The 12572-nt window shown below is 42.1% G+C and overlaps 1 protein-coding gene across 24 annotated transcripts in view; it reads left to right on the forward strand.

Annotated features, from left to right (window-relative positions):
• The window catches only part of ptprt (protein tyrosine phosphatase receptor type T), a 415067-nt gene that overhangs the window by 378475 nt on the left and 24020 nt on the right, over nucleotides 1-12572 (forward strand). For all 24 annotated transcript variants that reach the window (XM_090205068.1, XM_090205070.1, XM_090205071.1 and 21 more), the window contains 2 exons: nucleotides 9614-9690; nucleotides 10636-10672. In XM_090205068.1, the coding sequence (XP_090061194.1) occupies nucleotides 9614-9690; nucleotides 10636-10672 (114 nt within the window). The remainder of the gene's footprint in view (nucleotides 1-9613; nucleotides 9691-10635; nucleotides 10673-12572) is intronic.

The raw sequence follows: 12572 nt of genomic DNA on the forward strand, positions 1-12572 counted from the left end.
CCAAAACCATCGCAATTGGGTTGAGATCGGGTGATTGTGGAGGCCAGGTCATCTGATGCAGCACTCCATCACTCTCCTTGGTACAATAGCCCTTACACAGCATGTAGTTGTGTTGGGTCATTGTCCAGTTGAAAAACAAATGATAGTCCCACTAAGGGCAAACCAGATGGGATTGTGTATTTCCTGCAGAATGCTGTGGTAGCCATGCTGGTTAAGTGTGCCTTGAATTCTAAATAAATCACCAACCGTGTCACCAGCAAAGCATCCCAACTCCTCAATGCTTCACGGTGGGAACCACACATGAGGAGATCATCTGTGATGGACTGTCATTTCTCTTTGCTTATTTGAGCTTTTCTTGCCATAATATGGACTTGGTCTTTTACCAATCTTCTGTATACCACCCCTACCTTGTCACAACACAACTGATTGGCTCTAACGCCAGAAGAAGGAAAGAAATTCCACAAATTAACTTTTTAACAAGGCACACCTGTTAATTGAAATGCATTCCAGGTGACTACCTCATGAAGCTGGTTGAGAGAATGCCAAGAGTGTTCAAAGCTGTCAAGGCAAATGGTGGTTACTTTGAAGAATCTCAAATATAAATATATTTTAAACATTTTTTTGGTTACTACATGATTCCATATGTTTATTTCATAGTTTTGATGTATTCACTATTATTCTACAATGTAGAAAACAGTAAAAATCAAGAATAACCCTTGAATGAGCACTCGTGTATTTTCACACTTTACTGACCTGTAACACAGGATAAATGATGAAACAGGAGAACATGGCTTCTCTTTGAAAGGTTCTCTCAATTATGAGAACACACAGGTGCAGGATCGCATGTAGTCCCAGTGCAAAGAAAACAGGTCTTACTGCCCCCTATTGGCCAACAGTAGTATAAACGCATCGAAATAGCTTTTCAGTAAAGGCATTCTTTCCCAATACAAAGAAACAATACATAAAAACAAACAAATACATTACATCACCGCACTCTCTCTCTTGCTCTTGGTCCTCATCGTTGTAAGTCACCTTGATTTAGCACCTGTGTGTTTCTTTATGAAAATATTTTGTGAACTCCATGACAGTAGCTAAAGCAAGGAGCTATAGCAGCACACAAGTAGACTACAAATGCATCCTGGGGTGGGCATGCCCTGAGCTCGTGAATCGAGTGATACTGGAGTGAAATTGGAGCGGGCGACAAGGCAGACGCTCCAGCATTTGCGAATTCCGCTTCAAAGCTCCAGTGAAATTGGGCACACTCTGCTCCAGCTCCGCTGACATACTCTGATCCTGACTGGTTGTATCACCGTCTGGTATTGCAACTGCACCACCCGCGACCGGGAGATTTAGACGACCCAGCCCATCACTGGGGGCGAGCTCCCAGCCATCCAGGATGTACAGTACATGCCAGGCGGCGTACGAGAAAGGTCTGAAAATTTGCGAAAGACTCCAGCCACCAAGACATGTCTGTTTCTCCATGCTCCCTACCAGCATGCAGTACCGGTGCCTCAAGGTTCAAACAGACAGACTCCTAAACAGCTTCTAATTCCCTGGCCATAAGACTGTTAAATGGCTAACAACTACTGCTTTCTCTCTCCCACAGACAATCCACACTGACTCTATGCCCATCCACAGGTCTCTACCAACTCAAACACAACCTACACTGCTGCTAAAATTTAATTTTGATTAGATTTATTACTCCATTACGCTGCTGTCCATTGATTGATTGCCATTACCATTAGTATTTATCCTGCTTCTGGTTACTTACTCCTGTTTACATGTACAGTATATATTACCATGAGTATGTACAGTGGGGCAAAAAAGTATTTAGTCAGCCACCAATTGTGCAAGTTCTCCCACTTAAAAAGATGAGAAAGGCCTGTAATTTTCATCATAGGTACACTTCAACTATGACAGACAAAATGATAAAAATGACATTGTAGGAATTTTAATGAATTTATTTGCAAATTATGGTGGAAAATAATTATTTGGTCACCTACAAACAAGCAAGATTTCTGGCTCTCACAGACCTGTAACTTCTTCTTTAAGAGGCTCCTCTGTCCTCCGCTCGTTACCTGTATTAATGGCACCTGTTTGAACTTGTTATCAGTATAAAAGACGCCTGTCCACAACCTCAAACAGTCACACTCCAAACTCCACTATGGCCAAGACCAAAGAGCTGTCAAAGGACACCAGAAACAAAATTGTAGACCTGCACCAGGCTGGGAAGACTGAATCTGCAATAGGTAAGCAGCTTGGTTTGAAGAAATCAACTGTGGGAGCAATTATTAGGAAATGGAAGACATACAAGACCACTGATAATCTCCCTCGATCTGGGGCTCCATGCAAGATCTCACCCCGTGGGGTCAAAATGATCACAAGAACGGTGAGCAAAAATCCCAGAACCACACGGGGGGACCTAGTGAAGGACCTGCAGAGAGCTGGGACCAAAGTAACAAAGCCTACCATCAGTAAAACACTACGCCGCCAGGGACTCAAATACTGCAGTGCCAGACATGTTCCCCTGCTTAAGCCAGTACATGTCCAGGCCCGTCTGAAGTTTGCTAGAGAGCATTTAGATGATCCAAAAGAAGATTGGGAGAATGTCATATGGTCAGATGAAACCAAAATAGAACATTTTGGTAAAAACTCAACTCGTCGTGTTTGGAGAACAAAGAATGCTGAGTTTCATCCAAAGAACACCATACCTACTGTGAAGCATGGGGGTGGAAACATCATGCTTTGGGGCTGTTTTTCTGCAAAGGGACCAGGACGACTGATCCGTGTAAAGGAAAGAATGAATGGGGCCATGTATCGTGAGATTTTGAGTGAAAACCTTCCATCAGCAAGGGCATTGAAGATGAAACGTGGCTGGGTCTTTCAGCATGACAATGATCCCAAACACACCACCCGGGCAACGAAGGAGTGCCTTCGTAAGAAGCTTTTCAAGGTCCTGGAGTGGCCTAGCCAGTCTCCAGATCTCAACCCCATAGAAAATCTTTGGAGGGAGTTGAAAGTCCATGTTGCCCAGCAACAACCCCAAAACATCACTGCTCTAGAGGAGATCTGCATGGAGGAATGGGCCAAAATACCAGCAACAGTGTGTGAAAACCTTGTGAAGACTTACAGAAATCTTTTGACCTCTGTCATTGCCAACAAAGGGTATATAACAAAGTATTGAGAAACTTTTGTTATTGACCAAATACTTATTTTCCACCATAATTTGCAAATAAATTAATTAAAAATCCTACAATGTTTTTTTTTTTCTCATTTTGTCTGTCATAGTTGAAGTGTTCCTATGATGAAAATTACAGGCCTCTCATCTTTTTAAGTGGGAGAACTTGCACAATTGGTGGCTGACTAAATACTTTTTTGCCCCACTGTATATTACCGTAACTTTTTATATATCCCACTTTTCAGCCGTTTTTCCGTGTATATCCTACTACCAGTCACTTTATATGTAAACCCACCTCAACCACATCAGTGCCCCTGCACATTGAATAAGATACTGGCACTGACCTGACATTTTTATTTTATTACATTTTCTATTGTCTATATTATTATCACTGCATTGTTGGAAAAAAGCTATCAATGTAAGAATTTCACTGCACTGTTTTACACCTGTTTTTTCAATGACGGTAGGCCATCATTGTAAATAAGAATTTGTTCATAACTGACTTCCCTCGCTAAATAAGGGTTAAATGAAAATTTAAAAAACACCTGTTGTATCAAATTTTATCGGTCACATTCCCGTGTTTAGCAGATGTTATTGCTGGTGTAGTGAAATGCTTGTGTTTCTAGCTCCAGCAGTGAGGTAATTTCTAAAGCTTGGTCGCAAATGGGTCTTCCAAATGGACAATGACCCCAAGCATACTTCCAAAGTTGCGGCAAAATGGCTTAAGGACAACAAAGTCAAGGTATTGGAATAGCCATCACAAAGCCCTGAACTCAATCCTGTTGAAAATTTGTGGGCAGAACTGAAAAAGCGTGTGTGAGCAAGGAGGCCTACAAACCTGACTCCGTTAAACCAGCTATGAAAAATGGGCCAAAATTCACCCAACTTATTGTGGGAAGCTAACCAAAATGTTTGACCCAAGTTAAACAATTTAACAATTCAAGTTTAACAATTCAAGTTAAACAATTTAAATAAACAATGCTACCAAATACTAATGGAGTGTATGTAAACTTCTGAGCCACTGGGAATGTGATGAAAGAAATAGAAGCTGAAATAAAAAATTCTCTCTACTATTATTCTGACATTTCACATTCTTAAAATAAAGTGGTGATACTAACTGACCTAAGACAGGGAATTTTTACTATGATTAAATGTTAGGAATTGTGATAAACTGAGTTTAAATGTATTTGGCCAAGGTATATGTAAACTTCCGACTTCAACTGTTCATATGAGATGAGTAATGCAAAATATGTAAAAAAAATATATATATATATAAAAAAATATAAAAAATTTGACCAGTGTTCCATTATTAAAGTGGCCAGTGATTTCAAGTCTGTGGATATGGAAGCAGCCTCTAATGTGCTAGTGATGGCTATTTAGCAGTCTGATGGCCTTGAGAGAGAAGCTGTTTTTCAGTCTCTCGGTCCCAGCTTTGATGCTCCTGTACTGACCTCGCCTTCTGGATAATAGCGGGGTAAACAGGCAGTGGCTCGGGTCTTTGTTGTCCTTGATGATCTTTCTGGCCTTCCTGTAATATCTAGTGCTGTAGGTGTCCTGGAGGGCAGGTAGTTTGCCCCCGGTGATGCGTTGGGCAGACCGCGCCACCCTCTGGAGAGCTGCAGGTGGTGCAGTTGCCATACCAGGTGGTGATACAGCCCGACAGGATACTTTCAATTGTGCATCTGTAGAAGTTTGTGAGGGTTTTAGGTGACAAGCCAAACTTCTTCAGCCTCCTGATGTTGAACAGGCGCTGTTGCGCCTTTTTCACCACACTGTCTGTGTGGGTGGACCATTTCAGTTTGTCAGTGACGTGTATGCCGAGGAACTTGAAGCTTTTCACCTTCTCCACTTCGGTCCCGTTGATGTGGATAGGGGGGTGCTCCTTCTGTCGTTTCCTGAAGTCCACAATTAGCTTTTCTGTTTTGTTGACATTGAGTGAGAGGTTATTTTCTGGCACCACACACCCAGGGCCCTCACCTCCTTCTTGTAGGCTCTCGTCATTGTTGGTAATCAGGCCTACTACTGTTGTGTCATATGCAAACTTGATGATTGAGTTGGAAGCGTGCGTGGCCACGCAGTCATGGATGAACAGGGAGTACAGGAAGGGGCTGAGCACGCACCCTTGTGGGGCCCCAGTGTTGAGGATCAGCGAAGTGGAGGTGTTGTTTCCTACCTTCACCACCTGGCAGCGGCCCGTCAGGAAGTTAGGTTGTCCGGAAGCAAGACGTCGGTATCTGTGACTTGGCTGGTTTTCCTTTTATAGTTCATGATTGTCTGTAGACCCTGCCACATACGTCTCGTGTCTGAGCCTTTAAATTGCTACTCCACTTTGTCTCTATACTGACGTTTTGCCTGTTTGATTGCATTACGGAGGGAATAACTGCAGTGTTTGTATTCGGCCATATTCCCAGCCACCTTTCTGTGGTTAAATGCGATGGTTCACGCTTAGAATCCTGTGCACGTGGCGAATAAAACTTTAAACTTGACCCTTAGACTGTCTAGCTTACAAAAGAGTCTAATATATCTTCCTACAGTATATTTTAACAGTACATTTATATATTTGCTATTGGGCAAAGACCCCCACCTCCTTCTCTTGCTAATACACTTCCTTGGCTGTAATCCATTCCCGATCTGAATGATACTGTACTTGTCCAAACATGGACTTCTCGTTGAACGGGGTCAAAGTCAACAGTTAGTGTTGTTGATGAAACATGCGGCATCTCTCAGGTACACCTCATGGCAGTCTAATCTCTGAACTGCAGAACAGGGTTAAACCGGATCATCCAACTACCAGCATGCGGCACAAACAACATTCTGTCAGTTTGACAGTGGAACCTCCAGGAGGTCTGACTTTAATAGTTTAAATCAACCCTGTTAAACTCTGAGCAATTGTTTTGGACCCAGTACCGTGAAATATCATTTGAAAGCTACAGCCCTTGTCTTTTTGTAAATCAAACTCAAATCTTTCTGCTCGCAATTATCCGAATTTAGCCCAAAAGTGTAAACATTTAGTTTGCATTGAAAGGGTACACCTTGATGGTCATTGTAAAGCAATGCATTTCCTTCTCCAACTTGTATGTATCCTCCACATGCACCGTTGATCTATCACAGATGTCTACAATAGGAAAAGTACATGGGAAAAGAGGTTTGAAGTTTCCTCACCGGTTTGTCTTTTTTGAGATGATTTGAAAGCCCTGATTGCTTGAGTGATTTTAAGATGTCAGGCTTGAACATCTGAGTAGCCATTATGGCACAATGTCTCACTACCCAAACCAGACACAACTGGTTTCAAGTGGCCAAGAGACGTCATGTGATCTCCTATTGCTATCTCGTGGACGAACTGGGAATCAGACAGAGGATATATTTACATCAATAAATAGGTAGAGACTTCAGCTTTCTCCTCATGTCATTCCTGCAATATGAAAAACGACTTTGCACAAGCCCTGCACTTTTAAAATGGCTGTGTTCCTATGGGAATTTGTGCATGCGTCACCATTAGGTCATATGTGTTTGTAGGACTTTTGAAACCGACATTTACTTTATGAAGGTAGTATACAATATTATGTGTGGTTTAGAAAATGCTGCCAGAAGGCGTCAGAGTTTAACAGGTTAAAGTCCATAATGCATTCAGCCACGTTGACAGTTTAGTGGCTATCTATAAATTCTGTGGGGACAACATGGGCTTCAATGATTAATGGAGCTGTGACATACCATGCGTTACCGGGAGAAGGCAGGTCCACTCGATCAGCAATTCAAATCCGATACTGTTGTGTTTTTAACGTGTCTACGTTTTCACTGTAATCCTTTCTCCATGACATAGACTGTGAAACAGAGATTATGATAATCTGTTGGTCTCAGTAAAATACAGATTTTGATCGACAATAGTCAACGACGATAGATATTTAGTGTACAAAATCAGATATGCCTCTTACTCAAGTTCATATGGTCCAAGCTGCTCTGCAGAATTAAAGTTTTAGAAAAGTTAACATGCCCCCTGCAGGCCTGCACCAAACTTTTACAAAAAGAGTTCAGCTGAGGAATCGGTAGCATAAATCGGTAATGAGTTCACAAACCTTCCGTTTGAGGACTGGGCTAGGGATGTCTTTATTGGGATTGTGCTTGAGGCGTGTGGTGCTTAAGATGTATAGGTGTTATAGCCTGGAGGCCTGCACAGGGAACCCTTGTGTGGGCAGGGTCCTCTGTGGCGCCACCTTCACACAACCCCCTGCCAGCCCTCACCCAGTGTCCTGGCTCACGTGAGAGGAGAGGTAGAGAGAGGATGGTCGCTCAGCCAACCAATGGAATTTTGTTTTTTAACTGTCATCACCCAGTAAATACAGATCAGCAAGAACACAACCGTGGAGTATAGGCTGACATCTCTGATAATCGCAGATATGAAGTTATCGTCCTCAGTACATGCCTTATTGGAATGCTGCTAGGCCTATCATCCAGGAGCGTCAGATCAGTCAAGAAATGTGCTGCAGCGCTCCTACATTTGCATACCACAGATCAAAGTGAGAAGGGATCAGTGTGTTACACATCATCCCATCATCATCATCACGTCCTTTTTTTCCTCCTCTCATGGGCCCCGCCGCCACCACCATCGCCATCACTCCCTTAATTGCCAAGCAGAAGCCCTGTGGAGTCCAGCTCAAGATTTCACATGTCAAAATAACAGTAATGGGTCATGTGTTTGTAGAGCGAAAGGTAGATGTTGTGGTTGAAGTGTTGTGGAAATTATAACCAAAAGGAAGAGAGACTGTAGATTCTTAAATCAACTACTTTATTTGCAAAAATGGAGCAGTTAACAATCACTCAATGATGCAGAGTTAAGGGCCCAACGAACAGAGTTGGATCTCAGCTTTAATAGAAAAGTACAACCTCTGTCTATGTGGCAGTTAGCAGATGTGTGTGAACAGGGTCAGGGAACATAGTGTGTAAAAGGCGATTAGTTGGTCTGTGCAGATTAAGATGGCACGAGGGCTCAACAGTCTAACTGCATTTGCCACAGCTCACACTATAAATGTACTCCTTTCTGCAAGTTTACACACAGCTGAGTTCCTGCAGATAGTAAAAACACAGGATGTGTCACATGCTGCGATCTTAGCTCTACGTCAAGTCTTATGACTAAGTCGCACAAAGACAAGTTTGTATCAGGTTAGAAAAAAACACTAGGATATAACAAAAGACAATTCTCTAAGTAAAAACAGCATAGCATGTCTAATTTGTTATTTTTTTCCCCCCACAGAAGTAATTAATTCAATCATGCAGTGAGATTAGTCATGTGCTCTGTGTGTACAGACATAGTTGCGCATTTGGCAATTTCGAGATGGAAATCATCTTGCTGACAAGGTGATAAAACGCAGTACGTCTCTCTAATCCATCCCATGAATTGAATGTACTATATAGAGTGACAATGCTCCTATGGTACCTACAAACGTAGAAATAAGAATGTATAGAAAAAGCGTCTCCACTCAAGTCAATGATGGCATATTGGGTGGACTGGCAGCCATTTTAAGTATTTCCATGCCAGGAAGTAAAAGCAGGAAGTGTACCCTTCAACCTGTGCTGTGATTTGTTGAGTCAACTCAGCTGACATTACAAAAAATACATTCCATTGCTTACGCCACATCAGTTGGCATCATTTGAATGAACATTCTACATTACCATGGCAATACAGCATCAGTTGATAGAACATTCCAAAATACCATGGAAATGATTGCATCACAATAGGCAGTCATTGCGAGTGTACACATGAGTTTAACAGTCAATTGCCAGAGTTAGAGCTTCCACGCCTGTTCTATTCCTTTGTATTTAGATGCCTACAAATACGTATTTTCAAATCAAATGTTATTAGTCAACAGGTGACAACCTTACAGTGAAATGCTTACTTACGAGCCCCTAACCAACAACTTTGGTGATATGTAAACGGCTACAAGAAATACAGATGAAAACTCTCTAGGTAGGTAGTGTGGTCTACAGTTCATCATGAGATACTCTATCTCAGGCGAGCAATAGCTCGAGACTTCCTTAGATATCGTGCCATTAAAATACTTTTGCCATTAAAATACTTTTGCCATTAAAATACTGCAAATCGGTCTCTCGCGCTAGGGTGTGTTTTGCATTAAAGCTGTGGTAGTGGCACATGTAGGCTGCATCTCAAATGGCATCCTTTTCCATGTACAATGCACTACTTTTGACCAGGGCCCATAGTGCACTACTTTTGACCAGGGCCCATAGTGCACTACTTTTGACCAGGGCCCATAGTGCACTACTTTTGACCAGGGCCCATAGTGCACTACTTTTGACCACTGCCCTATGCAGGGAATAGGGTGCCGAAGTCCTCAGACATTTGATGTTGAAGTGTAGTTGTGTGAACCTTGAATGGGTAAATGTAACTTTAGGCCTGCTTTTTGTGAATTTTTGACCCCACAGATGACCACACTCGAGTCAGGCTGCAACTGCTGGACGGAGACCCCCACTCAGACTACATCAACGCCAACTACATAGACGTAAGTATGGGGCGGCGGAGATGTGAAGGGGAATGGAATTTTTATCTGATTGCTTTTGAATTTGACTTAATACAAGGTCTCATTTAGCCTTCTGACACCATGTATTAGTAAGGAGATGAGACAGCATTTCACTTCATGACATCTTTACTAAGATAAAATCAAATATTGCATAGAGCATTGCAGGTGCTGTAGTACATCACGCTATAAACATTACTATTATGAATGGTCAGTGAAGACTGATTTTACAAGGATGGACTCAAAATATGGCACACCATCGTCACACAAACGGAGATTATATATACAGTAGAAAACATATACGCTTATTACGAGGCAATGTGCCTGTAACATTGACATATCTGCTGCAAACACAGCGTACTGCATCTGAGCATGCATTTGCTCATCTTCGGATGAAAGAATTCTGCATTGACATAACTACCAAAACGACAGTGTAGATATGATTGTCTCTATTATGCTGCAGGGAATGCCCTGTACTCCAAGAAGCAGCATCAGGACAAGTCGGCATTATAGCTGTGTGTATAATCATATCATCGAGCCCCATTTCCTCTAATAAAACAATTACTGGGTCGATGTGCCAAGATCCGCTGGTAAAATGTATTGTTATACCCAGCTCTAGGAGCCTCAACTGTGTTGATTTTTTTTATTTATCTCATACCGGTTGTAATAGTAATGAATTTGTAGAATTTGTTTCACGCACACATTCCCACTTGATATGGTGAAATGGCAATGTCCTATTAAGGATATGGAATGTATATACTGTATTCATTTGAACTAAGCATTCTGTCTCGATGGAACAATATGATAGCATTTCCATTTTGGCGGATAGGAAAATGAAGGTTCCCGGATTTGATTTGATCTGATTTGAAAGGACCTTGAGCTGTTACAGTACGCCTGGGGTTTTTCTTTTTTCTCTTCTTTTTCTCACAGGGGTATCATAGACCAAGACATTACATCGCTACACAAGGTAATGAAATTGGATGGGATGGGAGGAGGGGGGGGGGGGGGGGCTGGTAAGACGCAAGACACCTGGAAAAGTATCCCCAGACATGGGGGAGGCAATTACTCAGATGTAAAAAAAATATATATATAATAATAATACTCTTAAAGCCAATGACAAAAATGTAACACCCCATTCCTTTTGTTCCATAACAAACTGGGGCTTTTCTTTAACTGATCCTGGGCATGGTTGTGATTTGGACAAGTTGCTCTCCTTCTGGGATAAGATAAAGGGCGCGTTCCTCTGCTCAGACATTGCTAACGCCTGGATAGGTATTTTAAGTATCGGGCTAACCACGTTTTAGAAATATATCAGTCAATGACACAGTTGATGACATGGCACACAACGATTGGTTGATGCATGCAACGTCTGAGCAGGGGAACGCGACCAAATAATGATGAGACAGTGATGTCTGAATATTATTTGGGAAGTATAACTGCACTGGAAGGTCAATGGGGGCTCTGGTCAAAAGTAATATACTACAGTGCCTTGCGAAAGTATTCGGCCCCCTTGAACTTTGCGACCTTTTGCCACATTTCAGGCTTCAAACATAAAGATATAAAACTGTATTTTTTTGTGAAGAATCAACAACAAGTGGGACACAATCATGAAGTGGAACGACATTTATTGGATATTTCAAACTTTTTTAACAAATCAAAAACTGAAAAATTGGGCGTGCAAAATTATTCAGCCCCCTTAAGTTAATACTTTGTAGCGCCACCTTTTGCTGCGATTACAGCTGTAAGTCGCTTGGGGTATGTCTCTATCAGTTTTGCACATCGAGAGACTGCAATTTTTTTCCATTCCTCCTTGCAAAACAGCTCGAGCTCAGTGAGGTTGGATGGAGAGCATTTGTGAACAGCAGTTTTCAGTTCTTTCCACAGATTCTCGATTGGATTCAGGTCTGGACTTTGACTTGGCCATTCTAACACCTGGATATGTTTATTTTTGAACCATTCCATTGTAGATTTTGCTTTATGTTTTGGATCATTGTCTTGTTGGAAGACAAATCTCCGTCCCAGTCTCAGGTCTTTTGCAGACTCCATCAGGTTTTCTTCCAGAATGGTCCTGTATTTGGCTCCATCCATCTTCCCATCAATTTTAACCATCTTCCCTGTCCCTGCTGAAGAAAAGCAGGCCCAAACCATGATGCTGCCACCACCCTGTTTGACAGTGGGGATGGTGTGTTCAGCTGTGTTGCTTTTACGCCAAACATAACGTTTTGCATTGTTGCCAAAAAGTTCAATTTTGGTTTCATCTGACCAGAGCACCTTCTTCCACATGTTTGGTGTGTCTCCCAGGTGGCTTGTGGCAAACTTTAAACAACACTTTTTATGGATATCTTTAAGAAATGGCTTTCTTCTTGCCACTCTCCCATAAAGGCCAGATTTGTGCAATATACGACTGATTGTTGTCCTATGGACAGAGTCTCCCACCTCAGCTGTAGATCTCTGCAGTTCATCCAGAGTGATCATGGGCCTCTTGGCTGCATCTCTGATCAGTCTTCTCCTTGTATGAGCTGAAAGTTTAGAGGGACGACCAGGTCTTGGTAGATTTGGAGTGGTCTGATACTCCTCCCATTTCAATATTATCGCTTGCACAGTGCTCCTTGGGATGTTTAAAGCTTGGGAAATCTTTTTGTATCCAAATCCGACTTTAAACTTCTTCACAACAGTATCTCGGACCTGCCTGGTGTGTTCCTTGTTCTTCATGATGCTCTCTGCGCTTTTAACGGACCTCTGAGACTATCACAGTGCAGGTGCATTTATACGGAGACTTGATTACACACAGGTGGATTGTATTTATCATCATTAGTCATTTAGGTCAACATTGGATCATTCAGAGATCCTCACTGAACTTCTGGAGA

This window comes from Oncorhynchus mykiss, chromosome 17 (assembly GCF_057628025.1).
Source record: "Oncorhynchus mykiss isolate SJ-2025 chromosome 17, ASM5762802v1, whole genome shotgun sequence".
In the NCBI taxonomy this organism is placed as follows: domain Eukaryota; kingdom Metazoa; phylum Chordata; class Actinopteri; order Salmoniformes; family Salmonidae; genus Oncorhynchus; species Oncorhynchus mykiss.